Source organism: Heterocephalus glaber, unplaced genomic scaffold (assembly GCF_053883595.1).
Source record: "Heterocephalus glaber isolate CG9 unplaced genomic scaffold, H.glaber_assembly_v1.0 deba00001719, whole genome shotgun sequence".
NCBI lineage: Eukaryota > Metazoa > Chordata > Mammalia > Rodentia > Bathyergidae > Heterocephalus > Heterocephalus glaber.
In genome coordinates, this window is record NW_028258432.1 from 1,729,925 (window position 1) to 1,750,469 (window position 20,545).

General features: G+C 35.1%; 1 protein-coding gene across 4 annotated transcripts in view; it reads left to right on the top strand.

Annotated features, from left to right (window-relative positions):
* Positions 1 to 20,545, top strand: part of LOC101711817 (zinc finger MYM-type protein 2) — a 111,236-nt gene that overhangs the window by 37,844 nt on the left and 52,847 nt on the right. For 3 of the 4 annotated variants that reach the window (XR_002386190.2, XM_004854889.4, XM_021236379.2), the window contains 2 exons: positions 492 to 704; positions 20,464 to 20,535. Coding sequence is in view for 3 of the 4 variants with exons in the window: in XM_004854889.4 (XP_004854946.1) it covers positions 492 to 704; positions 20,464 to 20,535 (285 nt within the window). In the remaining variant the exon portion in view is untranslated. The remainder of the gene's footprint in view (positions 1 to 491; positions 705 to 20,463; positions 20,536 to 20,545) is intronic. The other variant, XM_021236378.2, reaches the window with a different exon arrangement.

Genomic DNA, 20,545 nt, shown 5'->3' on the forward strand with positions numbered 1-20,545 from the left:
TTGATTTTTTAAAAAATCTAATAATGTGTTTAAACAAATAGGCAACCAGACTATATAAAAAGGACAAATACTATTGCTAGGAAGTAGAATGGAGGGAAAATTTTGTTAGGTTCACATCATTAGTTACAATATTAAGTTAAAAGAAACGTGCATACATGTTTCATTTGAAGTATTTATAATATTGGTTCTTCCTCCATTTCTAGTGCAGTATAATTTGTCATTCCTTTGGGAATTATGTAAATATTTTTAGTATGTTTATAAAGTTCAATACTAGCACTATCTAAACTTGGTTATTTCCTGTCATTTTTGTATATCTGGAGAAGTTTATAATGATGTCATTTGTGGGTGTTGTGTGAAAACAGTTCAAAGAATTATGAAATACATTTTGTTTTTCCTTTTCTCCAGACAAGCTGTGTTTCTTATGGATCACTTATTTAGCTATATGAAGACAGATCTGTTTTTTAAAATTCTGTCTATTGTTTTTCTTTTAGATTCGCCATGAAGTTAGCTTTAAAAATATGACTCATAAGCTGTGCAGCGACCACTGCTTTAATAGATATAGAATGGCCAATGGTCTAATAATGAATTGCTGTGAACAATGTGGAGAGTATTTGCCTAGTAAAGGTGCTGGAAATAACGTTCTGGTGATTGATGGTCAGCAAAAAAGATTTTGCTGTCAGAGTTGTGTCAGTGAATACAAACAGGTAATTCATGTACTAATAAAAACTGTACATTCTTTTGAATGTGTTTGAAAGTGCTGTAGTACTTTTCCACTAACAGCATTTATTAACCAGATTTATCTTGGAATCTCATTTAATTCCATTATTGCCCTCATGTCATGAAGAGTGCTTACTTCGAATGAATAGAGAAAAATACACACTTATATATAAATTATTGGAAATAAACTTAGGATTTTACATATAACAGTAAAATATTAGTAGTATCATTCCTTTTCTGAATTTTCTTCCCTTTTTTGGAGGGGGGCTACAAATATTTTTATATACAAAAAATTGTTATCATTTTTCAAACTGTTAAAGTTTATCTTGGAAATGATATCTTGTTTATATTTAAATTTTAAAGCTTTTTTATATATATATTGGAGATTGAACCCAGAGCTTTGCACTGAGCTATATTCCCCATCTCTTTTTTATTAATTTTGAGTACATTCTTGCTGAGTCACTAAGTTGCCCATCCTGGGCTCAGACTTGGAATCCTACTCCCTCAGCCTTTCAGAGAGCTGGAATTAATAGGTATGCACCGCCACGCCCAGAAATTCTTTTTGATTTAAGGAAATACTTAGTAATTCATTGTTAATTTCTCAGTTTCTTAAACAAAAGGCTGCTTGTTGTATGTATTGTTCTGCAACTTCTATTTTTCCATTTCATAGTGTATCTTGGAGATCATTCGACAGACCTTCCTCATTTTTTTAATAGCAGCATATTCAAATTTATAGTAATTTTAAAAATCAGACTATGCAAAGTTATAGGTAATTTAATCATATTTATATTAGTCTTCTGTGGATGCCATAGCAAAATACCACAGACTGGGTGACTTAAATATAGTAATTTTGTTCTCCAGTTTTTCAGTTGAAATTCCAATGTCAGTGTGCCATCAAGATTGGTGTCTTGTGAAGTCTCTTCCCAGGTTACAGATACCTTCTTTTGTCTTATGTGGCCTTTCTTCTATGCTTGGAGGGAGAGGATTCTGATATCTCTTATAAAAGACAACAGTTTTGTTGGATTTGAACTCCACTCTGATGACAATTTAAGTTTAAATACCTCTCTAAAGAAGTACAGTTACAGTGGAGGTTAGGGCTTCAAGATAAGAATAACACATTTTAATCCTTAATAATATAAGAAACATAGAACTCAGCACTTCCTGCTAATTTTATTACTCCTCTATATCTCCACAGAGGGTCAAACCCAACCACTGAGGTACATCTTTAGCCCTTTTTATATTTTATTTTGAGACAGGATTTTGCTAAATTACCCAGGCAGGAGTTGAATTTTGTGATCCTCCTGCCTCAGCCTATCTTAGGGCCAAGGTTACAGACATGTACCACTGAGCCTGGCTTTATTAGATTTTAGTGTTATCTGTGTTGTTAAGGTTATTTACATTCATTATATTTGTATAGTGGAATTACTGTATATAATGGTGTTCTTCTGGGTATCTCCTCCCAATTCCATGATCAGTTCCATATTCATAGCCTGAATTAGCCATAGTGGGAGTGTTTCTATGGTGAATCATTGTGCTTTTTCTTGATGGCATTTGGCTGTTTTCAATCTTTTGCTATTACGAATAGTGGATAATGAATAATTTGACATTTGTTCTACTCTGTATCTGGAGAGGTATGGTTAGGTTAGAGTCAGAAGTAAAACTACTTAGCTAATGATAAATGCATATGTTAGTTTGTTAGATATTATTAAATTACTTTCTGTTAGAGTTGTACCAGTTTGCATTCCTTTTGTTAATATATAAATAAGTGCCTATTCTTCCATAGCCTCACCAACAGAATATTAACATTCTATTCTGATTGGTGAAAATAACATCCTCACTGTGGTTTTAATTTGCATTTTTTAAATTAGGAATGATAATGAACCGTTTTTTATGTTTCAGAGTTGACTTTTCTGTGAACTGTTTGTATATTTTGCCCACTTTTCTTTATTTATTTTTTTAATTTTAGTGCCATATTGGTGATCAAACTCAGGGCCTCAAGCATGCTAGGCAACCACTTCACCACTGAGCTTCATCTCCAGTTTTTGCCTACCTTTCTATTTGAGTCTTGTTCTCATTTTTTCTATTAAATTTAACATTTATTTAATGTGCGAAGAAAGTAATTTGTTAATGAAACAATTTACTCACTATCACTATGTTCTAGAGACTGCTAATTGCTGGGAATAATATAGTGAAATGTAAAATAGACATAGTTTCTGCATTTATAGCATTTATGTTGGGGGTGGCATACTTCCAACTCATGTATATAAGAAAGGCTATATAAGATGAAACAGACCAAACTATAATTTCCAAGGCCAATAGTACCATTTCATATTGCATGTCTGATCTTCTGATACCTAGAAGGTTTATTAGCAATGCTAACTTTGGACTTAATGGACATAGATTAAAATTACGGCTTCACTAGTTTTTATCTGTGTACTTTGAAAATTACTTAACTTTCCCTTGCCTTGCCTCCTATTTTCATCTGGAAAGTTTGGAAAATACTAATCTTATGCCATAGTGTTATAAAGATCAAATCTTTGCTTTTCATCTTTTATTTCAAAAACCCAGTTCAAGAAACTGAAACATTAACTTTTCCATCAGCTCCTTTATTCTTTTTCCTTGTTATCCCTTTTCATCTTATCAAAGGTAAGAATTCTTGGTCTTCTGACATCATAGTTTGAATTGCTTATAAACTTTATGTAAATGGTATTAATATGTAATGAAGTTGATCCTTGTTATTATATGTAACTGATTGTTCCTGAAAGTTTTGCCAGTAGTGGTTTTTTATTTCCAGTCATGTAAACTTTTAAATTTTAATAGTCAAACTTAAAGAGTTTTATTGCTTCTGGATATTGTTTCATATGCTTTCCCCTCTTCTGGGTTTTAAAGGAGTACTTTTCACATTTTCTTCTAATATTTCTAAGTCTTCATTTTATTATTTAAATCTTTAATCCATATGTAATTTATGGTGGTATATAGTTATGGATCAAATTTTAACCATTTCCAAATGACCTGTTTTGAAAATCCTAAATTAGAAATTATTTAACCCCTTGCATAGGGATTTGAGATACTGCATATATTGTTTCATATGACTCTTAGTGCTTTGTCACTACTGCATATTCTGTGTTCTTTCCACAACTTTGATGCTGAGTGTGTGTTTTTTTGTTGTTTGTTTTTTGGGGTTTTTTGTGGTGTTGGTACCTTATGCGTGCCAGGCAAGCACTCCTACCATGACATATACCCATAGACTCCCCTCTCTGTGATGACACCCCCTCCGCCCCCAATACTGAGGATTGAACCCAGGGAGCACTGAGCCACGTCCCCAACCTTTTTTATTTTATTTTTTTAAGTACCGGGGATCGAACTCAGGACCTTGCATTTGCAAAGTAGGCGGAGGAACCACTGAGCTAAATCCCCAGCTCCCCAACCCTTTTCACAAATTTTTTTGAGACAAAGAATTGCCAGGTTCCTCAGACTGGCCTCAAAGTTGTAATCCACCTACCTTAGCCTCCCAAATATCTGGGATTGCACACATGTACCACAGGGTCTGGCCTTTATTAATAATAGACATTTTATAGCGTCTTGTGGTATGTGATAGAATAATAATAAATAGAATATACTTCATTTCGAGGTTTTACTAGCAATTATTTTCATTTTCCATATAGAATTTAGAAATAATGTCTAGCTATACCATACCAGCAGCATTGGCACCCATCTTTATGATGAAATTCTGCTAATGAACCGAGTATGCCATTCCATCTGTGAAATCACCTTTCTTATTTACTCAAATATTTTATCTTTTTGTTGCTTTAATGAGTTCTTCCCTTATTTTGTGTTTGTGTTCATTTTCAGTGGTGTTTCTCTTATGTAATGGAATCATTATTAGTTCATCCTCTTAGATTTTCTGGCTTTTTCTTATCGCCTGCAAATAGATAAAGTTTAAATTTTCCTTTCTAGTTTTCATTTCCATTATTGCTTTTAATTGCTTGATGGTGTTTCTTTTTTTTTTTTTTTTTTATGGTATTTCTTGAAAATCCCAATACAGTTTAAAATAGTACAGAGACCAGGTGTCTTTTTCTTGTTTCAGGTAGAAACAAGAAAACTTTTTAGTGTTACCTCTGGCTTTAAGATTGAAGTATATCTATTTCATTACAATTAAAGTATCCATTAATTTTTATTAAAGTATTTTATCAGAAACGGGAGCTGAGTTTTGAAAGTATTTTTAGTATCTGTGGAGAAGATTAGATGAATTCTTTTCCTCATTACATCTGGTAGTGTGTGAATCATATTAATGATTGCCTTAGTTACTTTTCTTGTTGCTTGGACAAAATACCCGACACCTAGAGATAAGGGAGGAAAGGGTTTATTTGGCTTAACAGTTTGTAGAGGTTTCATTCCACAATCGTCTGGCTCCAAGGCAAGTGGCACTTGGCAGAGTGGCAACAGTTCATGGCAGCAGAAGACAGCAAAAGCAAACAAGCAAGGGAACTTAACAGTGTCTTTCTGCCCCTTTTATCTTATCCAGACTACTTAAGGCGGGTAACACACAGAATCTAACATTGTAGCATGAATCAGTCCCGTCCTCTAGATTCAGCAACCTCTGACTGCATGAGGCTTTGGGGGGACATCTAATTTTAGTATATAGAAGTGAGCACTCAGGGGAACATCTAGACACAAGCCATAACAGTGATTTCCTAATCTTTAATTACTAGAATAAACCTTACCAGATTATCATTTTTAAAAAATGTGCATATTCTCATTGTTAATTGATACTCATAAGTGAAACTCATCCACAGTTTCCTTCTTTGGTGCATTCTTTAAGAATGTTACATTTGTTTTATAAAAATGCTTGAGAGACTCTATCCCTATGTGAACAGTGAAAATGAAATAATTTAAATATTCATCCCAAAAATCTGAAAAAGAAAACAAAAAACTAAAAAGAGAAAAGATGTGTGAAACTAAAAAGAGAAATGATGTGTGATATAAAAGCATAGAAAGTTAGAATTCAGGAATAAAAATAATAATGAAATAAGTGAAAAACAAGTCTTTCAAAACATTTAAAATCAACAGTTTAATCCAATTATGACAAGATGTTTAAAAACATAAATACAAAAAGTAAGATGTGACAAGTGGACTTAAGCATCAAAATGGGAAGTTAATGAATATTAGTTACAGGGACTGATTTGTACAACCCTCTAAAAATGTTGAACCTGAGACCCAGTGTGGTAGTGCATACCTCTGATCTCAGCATTCTGGGAGGTTGAGGAAGATGATGGATTGCTAATTTGAGTCTAGCCTAGCCAATTTAGTGAATCAGTGAGACTGTCTCAAAATTTTTAAAAAATCAAACAAAAATTAATTTCCCTAAATTATATTTACAGTTTTAAGCATTTAAAGAATATGATTGTCACTAATAACATTCTTAATGTTGTACAGCCATCATGTTATTTCCTATTTTCATAACTCCAAAGAGAAACTGATGTTAACCAGTAACTTTCCATTTCCTCCTACATCTAAACATTGGTAACGTCTACTCAACTTTCTGTATCTAAATTTACATATCATAGTTATTCCATATAAGTAGAACTATACAATATGTATCTTATGTTTGGCATATTTAGCATGTTGTTTTCATTTCCATCCATGGTGTGGCATTTGTCAGAACATCATTACTCTTTATAGCTGAATAATATTTATTACATATAACACACACACACACACACACACACACACACTGCATTTTATGAATTCATTTCCCATGTGATAGAGACTTCATTGTTTCTACCTTTTAGCTATTGTGAATAAAGCTGCAGTGAATGTTAATGTGTATCAATTTGATACATGTAAATATGCTGATCTTCCATTTTGCTGGAAAAAAATATATATGAGTAGCATTGGCTAGGTCATAGGATAATTCTATGTTTAGCTTTTTTAGGTCCTGTCAAACTACTGGCATGGTCTATGGCATGGACTTGGTACACTTATCAAGCATTAATTGGCCATATATATATGGGTTTATTCTGGACTCTCAATTCTCTGTTCCAGTGGTCTATACCTGTTTAAGTTTGTATCATACCATTTTGATAATTGTGTCTGTTTGAAATCAGGATATGTGAATTCTCTATTGTTTTTCTGGACATATTCTTCAAGATTGTTTGGATATTTTGGCCCCATTCCAATTTTATTTGAATTTGAGGAGCTGGTTTTCCATTTTGCTAGTAAAGGCTGTTGGAATTTCCATTATTGTTGCCTTGAATCTATAGATTTCTTTGGGTAGTATTAAGATGTTTCCAATATTAAGCCTTCCTATCTTTGAACATGGGATGTCTTCCCATTTATCTAGGTCTTTAATTTCTTTCAAGGAGTCTTTTATAGGATTTTCTTTTCTTTTTTCCCTCCTCCCTCCTCTTACCTCTGTCTCTGTCTTATATTGGAGATTCAGATAACAGCCTTCATGTGGAGCCTGTATCTCCAGACCTTTTTTTTTTTTTTTTAATTTATTTATTTTGAGACAGAGTCTTGCTAGATGGTCCAGGCTGGACACAAACTATTGATCCTCCTGTTTTTCCCTTCCAAAGTGCTGAGATTACAGTCATGAGCCATCTTGCCCAGCTTTTTTGTTTGGAGGCTTTAGGAGAGAAGTGCTACTTATATACCCTTGACCAAGGAAATGGTCCTCCTCTATCAGGGCTGTTCATCATCTTCAAACCAGTGTGCAGTTTCAGGGGGTTCACACGTGGAGCAGTGAGGAAGATAGGCCACATCCCTGTAGCCAGTCAGATCAGCCTAATTATCCTTCATGATCAGTGAGGTGACAAATGTCATAGCCAGACTGCCCTCACATCCTCGTGTAGCTTTTTGTAGTTTCCATTGCACAACTTTGGTTATATTTATTCTAGACATGTAGTCTCTGAGATGCTATTACTAGTCACCTTGCTGTATTAATTTCCTTTTCAGATTGTATCTTTAAAGTACACAGAAACACCACTAATTATTATGTATCCATCTTGCACTCTGTAACTTTGCTGAATTTATTAGCTCCATTAACTTTATTATAGATTCCTTGGGATTTTCTCTGTTGCAGAGTTGTATCATTTGTGAACTGAGTTTTGCTATCTATTTATATTGTCCTGGCTAGAATTTCAATACTGTTTTGAATAGAGATGGTGAAAATGAGCATCCTTGTCTTCTCGATCTTAGAGGACATTTTCCATCACCATTGAATATGATTCTTGCTTTGAGTTCATAATACAGTATAGCCATTATAATGTTGAGGTAGTTTTCTTGTGTTACTATTTTTTATCATAGGAGGGTGTTGAGTTTGATCATGATTTTTTGCCTCATTTGAGGTAATCATTTTTTGTAGCTCTTCGGGTATAAGGTTAAGGTTCTTGAAAAGGAGCATAAGGTGAGTGTCTCACACCCATACAGTATTTATTTTTTGGAATATTTCTATTATTTATCTTAATTTTATAAATTTTGTGTTTAATAAACCCTTATAGTCTGAAAACATGGAAATGGAATCATACAGTATATATACTGTTTTTCATAAAGGTTTCTTTCATTCAGTACAACATTTTGAAATTCATCTGTGTCTTAGATGTATCAGTAGTGGGTAAATTCCATTATATAAATACATCACAGTGTACTCAGTCCTTCTATTGGTGGGCATCTACAGTTTCCAGTTCTTGTGTATCATAAATACAACTGCTGAGAATATTCTAGAATGCCTTTTTCAGATCTACAGTCCTCCCCTCTACCAGCTGAGCTGATAGGGGTGTATACTTTCATTTCTGTCAAAAATATACCTATGAATGGAATTGCCAGGTCATAAGAATTGTACATCATCATCAGTAGCTGAATCACCTGATGAATCACTTTCACCCTTCTCCCAAAATTGTATAAATGGGTTTTCATGTGACATTGTGCTGAATTGGGCTAATTCTACAAGAAAAGTCAAAACAAAACATTTAATAAAACAAATCATAAATGCTCAAAAATGTAACGGAGCATAAGATGCATAAAACTCACCCATTGATAATTTGTCACATGTGTATACAGTTTGCTGTTCATCACACAAATGGATGAGCACAAAGATCGCTTCCTGTATTCCCCCTGTGCAGCTACTGTGATGCACAGCTAGCTAATGAAAAAGTAAATTTTTTCATTATAGAATTATGATCTAGGTATATTTCTTCCAACCTTACTCACAAAGGGCTTTGTTCTATAAAGAGGTGTATTGATTCTTTTATGTTGAATGCTCCTTTACTACTGGGATAAATTCTACTTGATCACGGTGTATAATCCTCTTAATATGCTGCTGACTTTAGTAATTCTTCTGTTGAAGATTTTTCCATCTATATTCATAAGTGATACTGGTCTCTAATTTTCTTTCTTTTGCTGTCTTTGTCTTTGAAATGAGGGAAGTGGAATGGGTTAAGACATGGTGCCTCCTGTCTGATTTTTGGAAGATTTGATGTTAATTCTTTACATGTTTGTAGAAACCCTCTTCTGAGTTTTGACAATTTTTAATCTGTTTTTACTTTTTTAATCTTTTTACTTGGTATATGTCTGTTGACAGTTTCTATTCTTCATTGTGTCCATTTTGCACCCTTTTAGGAATTAGGTTAGTTTATAATCTCTCATAACATTTTCTTGTAATCTATTTTGGAAGTATAGTAATCTGCACTTCTGCCAGGTTTGGTGGTGTGTGCCAGCTCTCAAAAAGTTGAGTGTTTGAGGCCAGTCTAGGCTACTTAGTGACTTCAAGGCAATCCTGAATTACATATCAAGACCCTGTCTCAAAAATAAAAATGGAATATGGGCCGGGGAGTTAGCTCAGTGGTGCTGCTGCCCGCCTCGCAAGTACAAGGTCCCAAGTTTGATGTCCAGTACCAAAAAAAAAAAAAAAAATTGGAAAACAAAACAATATAATGTTTCCACTTCTGTGTCTTATTCCTATCTTTTGTTAATGCCACTAAAGGCTTGTTGATTTATTTTTTATCTCAAATGGCACTTTTGGGGTTTTTATTGATTGTCTCTATTGTTTCTTTGGTCTGTTTATATTTTTTTGGTCTAATCTTTATTTCCTTTCTCCTGTTGGCCTTGGGTTTAATGTTTTTTTCTCTTTTCTCCATGGTGTGAAGTAATCGATTTGAGATCTTCTTTTAATGTAGACATTTATAGTTAGAAATTTTTCCTCTTACTGCTACTTATGCTGCATCTGATAACTTTATTTTTCTTTTCGTTCATCTTTAACAGTTTTTAAATTTCCCTTGTGATTCCTTTGATTCATTTTGTTGAAAAGTATGTAATTTAAAATCTGTAACTTGAGTGTGAAATTTTTCCTTCTACTAAGTTTTATTTTCATTCCATTATGATTGGAAAGATGTTAAGTGATTTTAGTCTTTGTAAACTTATTAAGACTTTTTCGTGGGTTAGCATATAGTCTGCCTTGGATAATGTTCTGTGTGAATTTGGGAGAATATTTTATTTCTCCAGTGTTGAGTGGAGCAGTCCATGTCTGTTAGCTCTGGTTGGTTTGTACTATTCTTTAAGACCTGTCTTTATGTATTAAAATTCTGTCTAGATGGTTTGTTATGGAAAAATGGCATATTCAAGTCTATTATTATAGAATTGACTGTTTCTACCTTTAGTATTATCTTATTTCTCTCTTCATTTCTATCAGTGTTTGCTTATTATATTTTGATCTTGAGAGCTTGTTTGGAGGTTCTACCAGGGGAGCGCAGCTACTCATATACCCTCAATCGAGGAAATGGTCCTCTATTGGGGGTGGTCGTCCTCTTTGACCAAGGGTGCAGCTTCAGGAAGGGATACACATGGAGTGGTGAGGGAGTGGACGTGCACCTAGCCGGCCGACCAGCTGAATCGACCCTGGCCATCAATGGAGTGACAAATACTGCAGCCAGATTGCCCGCGCATCTGTTGTTTACTATATTTTGAGATTCTGATATTTGATGCATATGCTCATAATTTTAAGAGCTTGGTATATTGACCTTTTATTGATATATCCATTCATTCTTTGGTGTCTGGGGGGAGTGCTTCAGGACCCCCATGGATATCAAAATCTTAAACTATTTAGGGGATGATAAGGTAGAAAATTCTGTACATGTTGAGTATGTACCTAAACTTTACCTCCCAACAGTCTTGATCCACATTTGGTTGACTTGATGGATGTGGAACCTTCTGGTATGGATTATTATCAACATCATCTTCATCATTTTGTCTCATGTCAGGTTTTGATTAAATGTTCTTTTTTGCTGATATTACAGCCACTCCAATTCCTTTTTAGTTATTTGTGTGGAATATCTATCTTTTCACTTTTGAAATTCATTTCTCCCATTACTGCTTTCTTTTGTATTTTAATTGCTTATAATGAATTGTTTTCATTCCCTTCTCATTGTCTTATATGTATAATTTAAGGTATTATCTTCGTGGTTATCATGTGGATCACATTTAGCATCCTCCATTTAGAACAATCTAGTGTATATTGATAATAATTTAGTGTTTAAAAATTTCTGTTCCTCTGTACCAGTGATGGCAAACCTTTTAGAGCTTCCAGTGATACAAATAGCCTGCTGCGGCATGTGTGCCATAGGTTCACTGCCACTGCTTTATACCCTTTTCCCCCTTTTTGTTGTTTGAAATTACCTTGTGGTCATGCACACCTGTAATACTAGCACTCTGAGAGCCTGGGGCAGGAGAACCACAAGTTCCAGCGTATCCTGGCCAAGTTAGTGACCTACTGAGACCCTCTCTCAATAAAAAGGGGTGGGAATGTAGCTCATGACAGAAGCCTTGTATACTAAAAAAAAAAAGATTTAAACATTATGTTTCTAGTATAATGTTTTTTTTTTTTTTTTTGGTACTGGGGATCAAACTTGGGACCTTGCACTTGCAAGGCAGGCGGCAACACCACTGGGCTAAATCCCTGGCCTTAATGTTGTTTTTTGTATATTAAAATTATACAGAGTACATTTTTAAATGGAATTATAAATCAAAAACACAATAGTGCTGCATTTTATTTATATCCTATTGTTCACTAATGATTGGCCCAAGTGTCTGTTACTAAAAAGCTTTTCCTACCTTTAGCATTTCTTGTGGAGTAGATCTTGTCTAACAGACTTCCCGCCACCATCCTTTATATCCGTACTCAGGAACGAACGCAGGGCCTTTGCACTGAGTAGCGTCCTCAGCCACTTTAAAATTTTGAAGGAGATCTCATTAAATGGCAAAATTGCACGGGTTGGGCTTTAACTTGGTGATCCTCATTTTAGATTTCTCAGTGTGCATGTCTGTGTGCCTAATCTTGCCCCACAGGCCCCTTAGGCATTGTTGCCTTTCTTCATTTTTTTTCTTCATTGTATTTCTGACTCTGTAATTTCAGTTTTGGTCTTGTTACTGTAGTTCAGTGATGGCAAACCTTTTAGAGCTTTTAGTGATACAAACATCCTGGTGCAGCATGCATGCCATACTTTTGCTACCACTGCTCTAGTTATTAATGAATGATTTGACTTTCCTCCAAACAGAGATTGGTGGTGGTATAAGGAATCTTATTACTGCCGGTGGAGTAGAGGTCAGGTTTCATACTTGGTCTTTTTTGTTGTTACCATGGCTAGGGTTTAGGGGTTTAGTGCATGCAATAAGGCCAGAGTGGAAATCTAGGCTCTCAACTTGGCTTTTTTGTTCTGTGAGTGGGGTTAATCTCGTATTTGACTGGAGTAAAGGGGCTATTATCTGAGATTTCTGTTTCTCTAAGTTGCCATTCCAATTGTACTTTAACTATAGATAATGCCTTTTCTTCTGCTTTCAAGATATTTTTGTCTTTGGTTTTCAGCAGTTTGTGACATATCTTGGTATTTCTTTGGGTTTATCATTTCTAAGATTTTGTTCAGCTTCTTTATAGCTTTATATCTATTGCCTATTTTTTGGTTAATTTTTATTCTTTTGCTTATTTTATGAAAAAAACCCAATTTCATAACAAAATAATAACAATAGTTAATATGCTATGTATCATCTTCAGTTACTCGGGGTACAAGACATAGACCAGAAAGATTCTTACAAAGAAGAAACAGGTAATAAAACTTTTTTTTTATGTAGATACTAGTCTGGAGCTCATCAATGGGTTGGGAAAGGAAGAGTCACTGAGATCAAAGGAGAAGAGGGTATGTTTCCAGAAGAAGCACAACTATGTATAGTACGCAGTACTCGATAGTGTGATAGATGAGTGTTACTGTTTTAGGTACTTAGCATAACATGCTGTGCTTTTCATCCTTTAGAGCATAATCCTACTTATATAAAAGAGTTTCCTGTAAGACAGTGTGCCACAATGCCAGTGGTAGCCTCATGTATCTCGTGTTTAACTGCGTATTTGGATAATATCAAGGGGCCATCACAGATGATTGTCGTATACCTTTTCAGATTGCACTTAGAAGTTGGTACTCTGTGTGGTATTTTGCGATACACATGGATGAAATTGCCTAATACCATATTTCCCAGATTATATTTCCATCACGTGTCACATGACTATTGAAATTTAAATTTAAAAAAATTTTGGCCTATGTGGAGTCTACTAATTAGAATTTTTTCTCCAGACCACTATTTGTTCAGTATTAGTTTTGAAAATCTTTCTAAAACAAATCACATCCTCTGATGTCTTGTTAATGCTTGAGATTTTTTTTTAAAAATTATAGAAAAATGTTTAAGTACTTTTCAGTTTTGCTTTGGTTGAGTTCTATTATATTTGAATATTATTATAGTTTTTTTCCCTTACATTGCTTTTATTTGAATAATTTTGATTTTTGTATATATGTGTGTTTAGTGAATGATAATAAAGTTGCACATTATTTAAAAAAATTTTTTCAGTGAACTGAGATAAACTAGTAGTATAAATGAAACAAATGAGCATATCATTAAAATTTTTTTAAAACTATGTAATTTGGAGAAGTATTTGAATTTCTCCCTACTTATTAATCTCTCCTCTATTTTGTTATTTGTGTGTGTATGTGTGTCTGTGTGTGTGTTTCTTATGTAAGAGAAACTATATGATAATTAAGCTTGTGTGTCTGACTTAATTCACTTAACATTATGTTCTCAAGTTGCATCTATTTACCCATGAGTGCCTACAGGCAGTCTTCATCCATTCATCTATTGATGGATATATACACAGTTTCCAAGATTTAACTGTTATAAATTGTGCTGCTGTAACCATGACAATGCATGTATCCCTGTAATGTGATGATTTTAACTCTTTTGGGAAGATACCCAGAAAGGGGGATAGTGGGGTCAAATGGAATTTCTATTTTCAGTTTTTTGAGGAATGTCCACACTGATTTCCATAGTGGTTGTACTAGTTTGCATTCCAACAATGGAGAAGAATTCCTTTTTCTCCACATCCTTACCAGCATTTTATTATTAGATTTTTTTGATAATAACCATTCTTTCTGGGATAAGATGGCACCTCAGTATAGTTTTAATGTGCATTTCTCTGATGGCCAGTGGTGGTGAGCATTTTTGCATGTATTTATTGGCTATATGTGCTTCTTCTGAGAAGTGTCTATTCATTTCAGTTGCCTATTTTTGATTGGATCTTTTATTTTGGAGAGTCCCAACTTTTTGAGTTCTTTATATATTCTTGATTCGTCCTCTGTGTCCAAGGAATAGCTGGCAAAATGTTTTTCCCAGTCTGTGGATTATCTCTTAACTCTATTGGTTGTTTCCTTTGCTGCACAAAAGATTTTTAATTTGATGTAATCTCACTTGTTGATTCTCAGTCTTCTTATGCTATTGGGGTTCTTTTTAGAAAGTCTTTGACTATGCCTATACCTTCAAGAGTTGTTTCTATTTTATTTTCTAGCAGATTGTTTCTGATTTAACACTTAGATCTTTGATCTATTTTGATTTAATTTTAGTACATGGTGGGGTATATAGTTCTTGGACTGGGGATTTAGTTCAGGGGTATATGGTTCTAGAGACTCAATCTTCTGTCATGTGGATGTACAATTTTCCCAGCACTGTTTATTAAAAAGACTTTCCTCCAGTCTATGCTTTTGGCCCTTTTGTCAAAGATCAAATAGCTGTACAATAGATGCTTAGGATTGTTTCTGCTTCTTTTCTTATGCTCTGTTGATCTATCTGTCTGTTTTTTGTACCGGTACCATGCTGTTTTAATCACTGTAGCTTTATAGTATAATTTTAAGTCTGGAATTGTGTTTGCTTTTGTTACCCAGGATTGCTTTTACTATTTTGGTTCTCTTCCTGTTCCACATAAGTTTTAGGGTTATTTTCTCTAGCTCTTTGAGAAATGATTTTAGCATTTTGATTGGGATTGCATTAAATCTGTATGTCAGTAGGGCTGGGAATTTAGCTCAGTGGTGCTGCTGCCTGCCTCGCAAGCACAAGGTCCTGAGTTTGATCACTGGTACCACAAAAAAACAGAACAAAACAAATCTGTATATCAGTTTTGGAAGTATAACCATTTATGTTAGTTCTGCCTGTCCAGGTCCTGAGTTTGATCACTGGTACCACAAAAAAACAAAACAAAACAAATCTGTATATCAGTTTTGGAAGTATAACCATTTATGTTAGTTCTGCCTGTCCAGGAAAGAGGATGTTTCTATTTTCTGATGTACTTGATTTCCTTTTTCAGAGTGATGTAATTTTCATTGTAGAGGTCTTTCACTTCCTTAGGTTAATACCTAAGTAATTTTTTAATGCTGTTGTGAATGGTATTGTTTTCCTAATTTCCTGTTCATTATTAGTGTGTAGGAATACCATCGATTATTGTTTGTTTTATATTCTGCTATAGTCCTGAACTTTGGTTATCAGTTCTAGGAGTCTTTTGGTTGGAGTGTTTTAGCTCTTGTAAGTGAAGAATCATGTCAGTTTCTTTCTGTTGTCTGATTGCTGTGGCTAATGTTTTGAGAACTGTGTTGAACAGGAATGGTGATAATGGACATCTTTATCTTGTTTCTGATTTTAAAGGGAATGCTTTCAACTTTTCCTTATTTAATATGATGGTGGCAACTTTTCCTAATGATAAATGCCTTTTATCATGTTGATAACCAACCTGCTGCTGATGCATGTACCACCAGTTGTTCAAGCCAGTTGGAACATGTTAAGGAATATGTAATGCCTTTCTTTGCCTCTTTTATCAGCTTTGACTTGAAATCCACTTTGAAAATACGATGGCTTATTCCTGCTTGTTTTGAGTTCCCATTGCATGGAATAGTGTTTTCCATTCTTTGATGTTTAGTCTGTGAATTTCTTTTTATGTTGAATGTGTTTCTTCTTTTTTTTTTTTGGTACTGTGGATCGAACTTGGGACCTTGTGCTTGGTAGGCAGGCAGTGGAACCACTGAGCTAAATCCCTAGCCCTGAATGTGTTTCTTGTGTAAAGCATACCATTAATTTTTGTTACTTGAACCATTCTGCTAATCTGTGTCTTTGATTAGTGAGCTGAGTCTATTTACATTGATAGTTGTAATTGATATGTTGACTTATTCCCGTCATTATATTAATTTGCTGTTGCCTTTTTGCTTTCTTTTCCTTCTACTTAATTAGTAGCCCTATGTGATTTTTTTTTTTTTTGAGAGAATCTTGCTCTATAATTCAGGCTGCCTTTGAGCTCACTATGCATCCCATGTTGGTCTTGGAGTGTTGGTGTGGTGGTCATGAGCTTCTTTAGGTTTTCTTTATCATGGAAATAGATTATTTCCCCATCAGTTTTGAAAGAAAATTTTTTTTTTGCTTTTTGGTTTTTTTGGTACTGGGGATTGAACTCGGGTCCTTGCGCTTGCGCCGCAGGCAGTGAAACCACTGAGCTAAATCCCTGGCCTTGAAAGAAAATTTTGCAGTCTGGGTTGAAAGTTGTTTTCTTTTAGACTTTAACACTTCATTGCAACTTTCTTTGCCTTTATGGTTTCTGTTGAGAAATGTGTTGTATTTCTAATGGGTTTTCCTTTGTAGATGATTTGTTGTATTTCTTTAGTGGTCTTTAAGGTTCTCTTCTTGTGTTGTATTTCTGGTATTGTGTGATGTGGAGTGGTTTTTTTTCTGATCATGGCTATTGGGGGTTCTGTATGCTTTGTGCATTGGTATGTTGAATTTTTTTTCACATCTGTAAAGCTTTTTACTATTACATGTGCTCTTTGTGCAGTCTTCTGATTTTTCACTAATTCCATTTACCCTTGTGTTGAGCCTCTTTGAGTTCATCCAGGAGCTGTTGGATCCACTTTTTGTGTTCCTTTGTTGTTTTAAAAGTATCTCTCATAAGTTAGTCGTTGACCTGGCCCTGTGCTCTAGATCTGATACTGTGTTTTCACACTGGTTGGCTCTGCTTCTCATACTTTCAATCATGTTTTTAATCTCTTGGATTTCTGTTTGGAACTTTCTTATGAACACCTATTCTTTTCTGTGCCGAGTATCATGTTTTACATCTTTCTTTAGCTCCACTAGCTGTTTATTAGTGTCTTCTCTAGATGTGCTGATTATTTGTCTCATTAGGTTCATTATCTGATTATTTATATCTTCTTCATTTGCCAAGCACCTTACCTCTTTTACCTCCACTGATACCCTTTTAGACCTATCTGCTGTGTAGCTTATGATTTCTTCCCCCTTAGTGCCCCCTGAACACGTTTTGGGAGAGTTGGGAATTTTTGGAGGGATTTTGTTGCTTTGTCTTTTCATGTTTCTGGATTTGTTTGTTTGTTCTTTTTGTTTTGTGCTAGGGTTTGGAAATTCTTTGGCCCAGTGCCCCACAGAACAAACCACAGTATTGTTTATGAGCCTCAGGCAATGTAGATATTGGCATAGAGCGAAGACCTGTTGCTAGTCACTACTATGTTACCTTGGCTATAGCAATAAATGTCAACTGTATATCGACAAACCTTACGAACCACTCATGAACAGCCCTTAACCAAAACAAAGAGGTGTATGATTTTAGTGAAGACAATTAGACAACTCTTATACTGATGTATAGTAGTTCAGACTACTAATTTCTGCTGGATGTAGGCAGCAGTGCCAGAGCTCAAACATACTACTAGACCGAATGTTTTTCTTCAGGACTGGTACCTTTATCACTTCTACCAAACCTGGCCTCCCACAGCATAATACAGGCCCCGAGATCTTCCTGGGCTGAGCCTGGGCATTCCAGAGGTTTCCAGGAGATACCTGTTTAGCAGCTCTCCCCTTCGCCCAAGCCTATGTCCCAAGGTGTCTCTCACCCTGTTTCTGTGGTGGGTATCAGTCCTGGAGTGAAACTCTTCCTGGGTGTTGGTCTCTTCTTTGATCGGGTCAGTCTATTGGTTGTCACCTCTTGTTGCCCTGTGCTGTGAAGAACCCAGGAGCAGGGGCCATGTTGGTTGGTGTGCGTTGCATGGTTCTGTTCCTTTTGGTTCAGTGTGGGCCCCAGCACCAATCAGCATCAGGTATGGGCAGGGTGCATGGTGTCTAGGTCCTCCTGCCTCAGCTTAGGCCTGAATGTCTTTACCTAATTTAAGATATATTCAGATACTATTTCTTTGAGGGCTTATTTTTAAGTTTCTCTTTTTTTCTGTTGCTCCAAGACTCTTAGGACATGAATGTTACATGTTTTTGTTAGTCCTGCAGTCCCTGAGGCCTTTTTCTTTGCCACGTTGCCTCAGTCTGTTTTGTCTCTGTGAGGATGGGATACTTTCTGTTGTTTCACTTTCTTTTTCATTGATTCCTTATAATTTCTTTCTATCCTGTATTCCTTTGCTGAGAGTGTCTGTTCATTTGTTTTTAACTGTATTTGTTTTGGTTGTTGAAGCATTTTTATGATGACTGTTTTAAAATCTTTATCAGATAATTCTAATTTTGGTGTTGACCCAGTCTCTTGTCTCTTTATATTATGGTTTTCCTTGTTTAGGGCATAAATTTTAATTTTTTTATTCGTGAACATTTTGGATTTTTATGTTACGGGATTCTGGATCTTTATTTAAAGTTTTTGTGTTAGCTGGCTTCATTTACAGCCTTCTGGCAAGGAGAAGAAGGCCACACTTCATCATTCCTAAGTGAAGGTAGAAGTGTATGCTCTGTGCTCTGCCTCTTTTGACATCATTGGGAGGTAGGAGGAGCTTGTTACTGCTGCTTAGGTGTGAGAGTTCTCTTTTTCTGGCTTTGGCTCATGACCTGCCTTAGAGAGGAATAGGAGTTTCTTACTACTCCTTATATAACCCGGACTAACACCAAGTGATTCTGTTCTAGGGGCTATAAAAAGTGTTCTTTGTTCGCTCTTTTTTTGGTACCAGGGATCGAACTCAGGTCCTTCCTCTTGCGCAGCAGGCGGCGAAACCACTGAGCTAAATCCCCGGCCCTGTTCACTCATTTTTAATACTATTATTTTGGTGCTGGAGATTGAACCCAGATTCTTGCTTAGGCTAAGCATATGCTTCACTGCTGAACCATACCCTCATCCTACATTATTAAATAAAATAAAAATTATTTTAAAATAACGTGCTACCTTTTATTCTCTAAAACTTATTTATGCATGTTTTATAATTCACATACTATATGTTTATAATTCACAAGTAGGTGGGCACCAATGCATATCTTTTTACATTTTTAAAAATACTGGTTATTGAATCCAGGACCTTTGCACTTGGTTACATCCCTGACTCTTCAGTTTTTAAATTTTGAGACAGGTTTTTTTCATGTTGCCCATTTATGCTGTGCTGAAACTTGCAGTCCTCCTGCCTCAGTTGCCCAGAGGGCTGGGATTACAGGCTTGTGCCACTGTGCTAGGCTCATGCATATCTTTTACTGATAAAGAAATACAATCAGACGGATTTGGAAACCATTACATGAGATGTTCTAGTAAATGACTTTTTTTTTTTTAAGCCTGGGAACTAAACTTATGTGATGACCTTTTCTTTTTGACCTTTGCCTCTAACTTTTAACTTGGTTGCCTTTGTTGTTTGTGTCCTTACTTAATTAGTTTCTGGAATGTACTGATCCATCTAATTAGAAATCTAGATCCTGTCATAGGAAACTATAGTGCTTATTATTTGCCTTTCAGAGATTTTCCTCTCCTAGCATGATGTTTTGACTTTGATGGCAAACAGGAAGCAAATGTTTTTAAACTTTTCTGTAAGAAATAAGGATGTAAATTTTTACTATATTAAGGACTGGGAGTTCTCGTGCTTTTAGTAGAATTCCCAAAAAACCCATTTTGCAGTTGATTAATTATAACTCTAATCTCCAGATTACTTACTTTGAAATTTCATTATAGTTCAGCATTTTGAGACAGGGTCTTGCTATGTAGTTAGGGCTGGCCTTGAAATCACTATATAGTCCAGGGCTGGCCCTGAGCTCCTGGCAGTCCTCCTGCCTTAGTCATCCAAGTGCTGGGATTACAGGCAAGTGTCACCACTTAGTTTAGCATATTTTAAAGAGATTTTCGAACACTTAGTGTCATCTAAGAGACATGTGATTATTCTCTATTAGTGGTGAGTCAAGTCTCTCTCTTAATACCTTAGCCCATTGTTTCATCATTGTCATTTTTTCCTGGGAAAATTAAAGTTCTTTGAATAAGTCTTCTGTAAGTTGTACAGCAGAGAAGATGGGACAGATAGGTATTTTTAAAAGTTGAAATGAGTTTATAAGTCAGAACAGATAATTGAGAAACAATTTTTACAGAATGTTCATTTACCTTTCAACCTAGTAGTTATATATATATTTATAAAGTCTTTTAAAATCTTTTTTTAGGTAGGTAGCCATCCAAGCTTCCTGAAGGAGGTTCGAGATCACATGCAGGATTCTTACATAATGCAGCCTGAGGTAAGCAGGA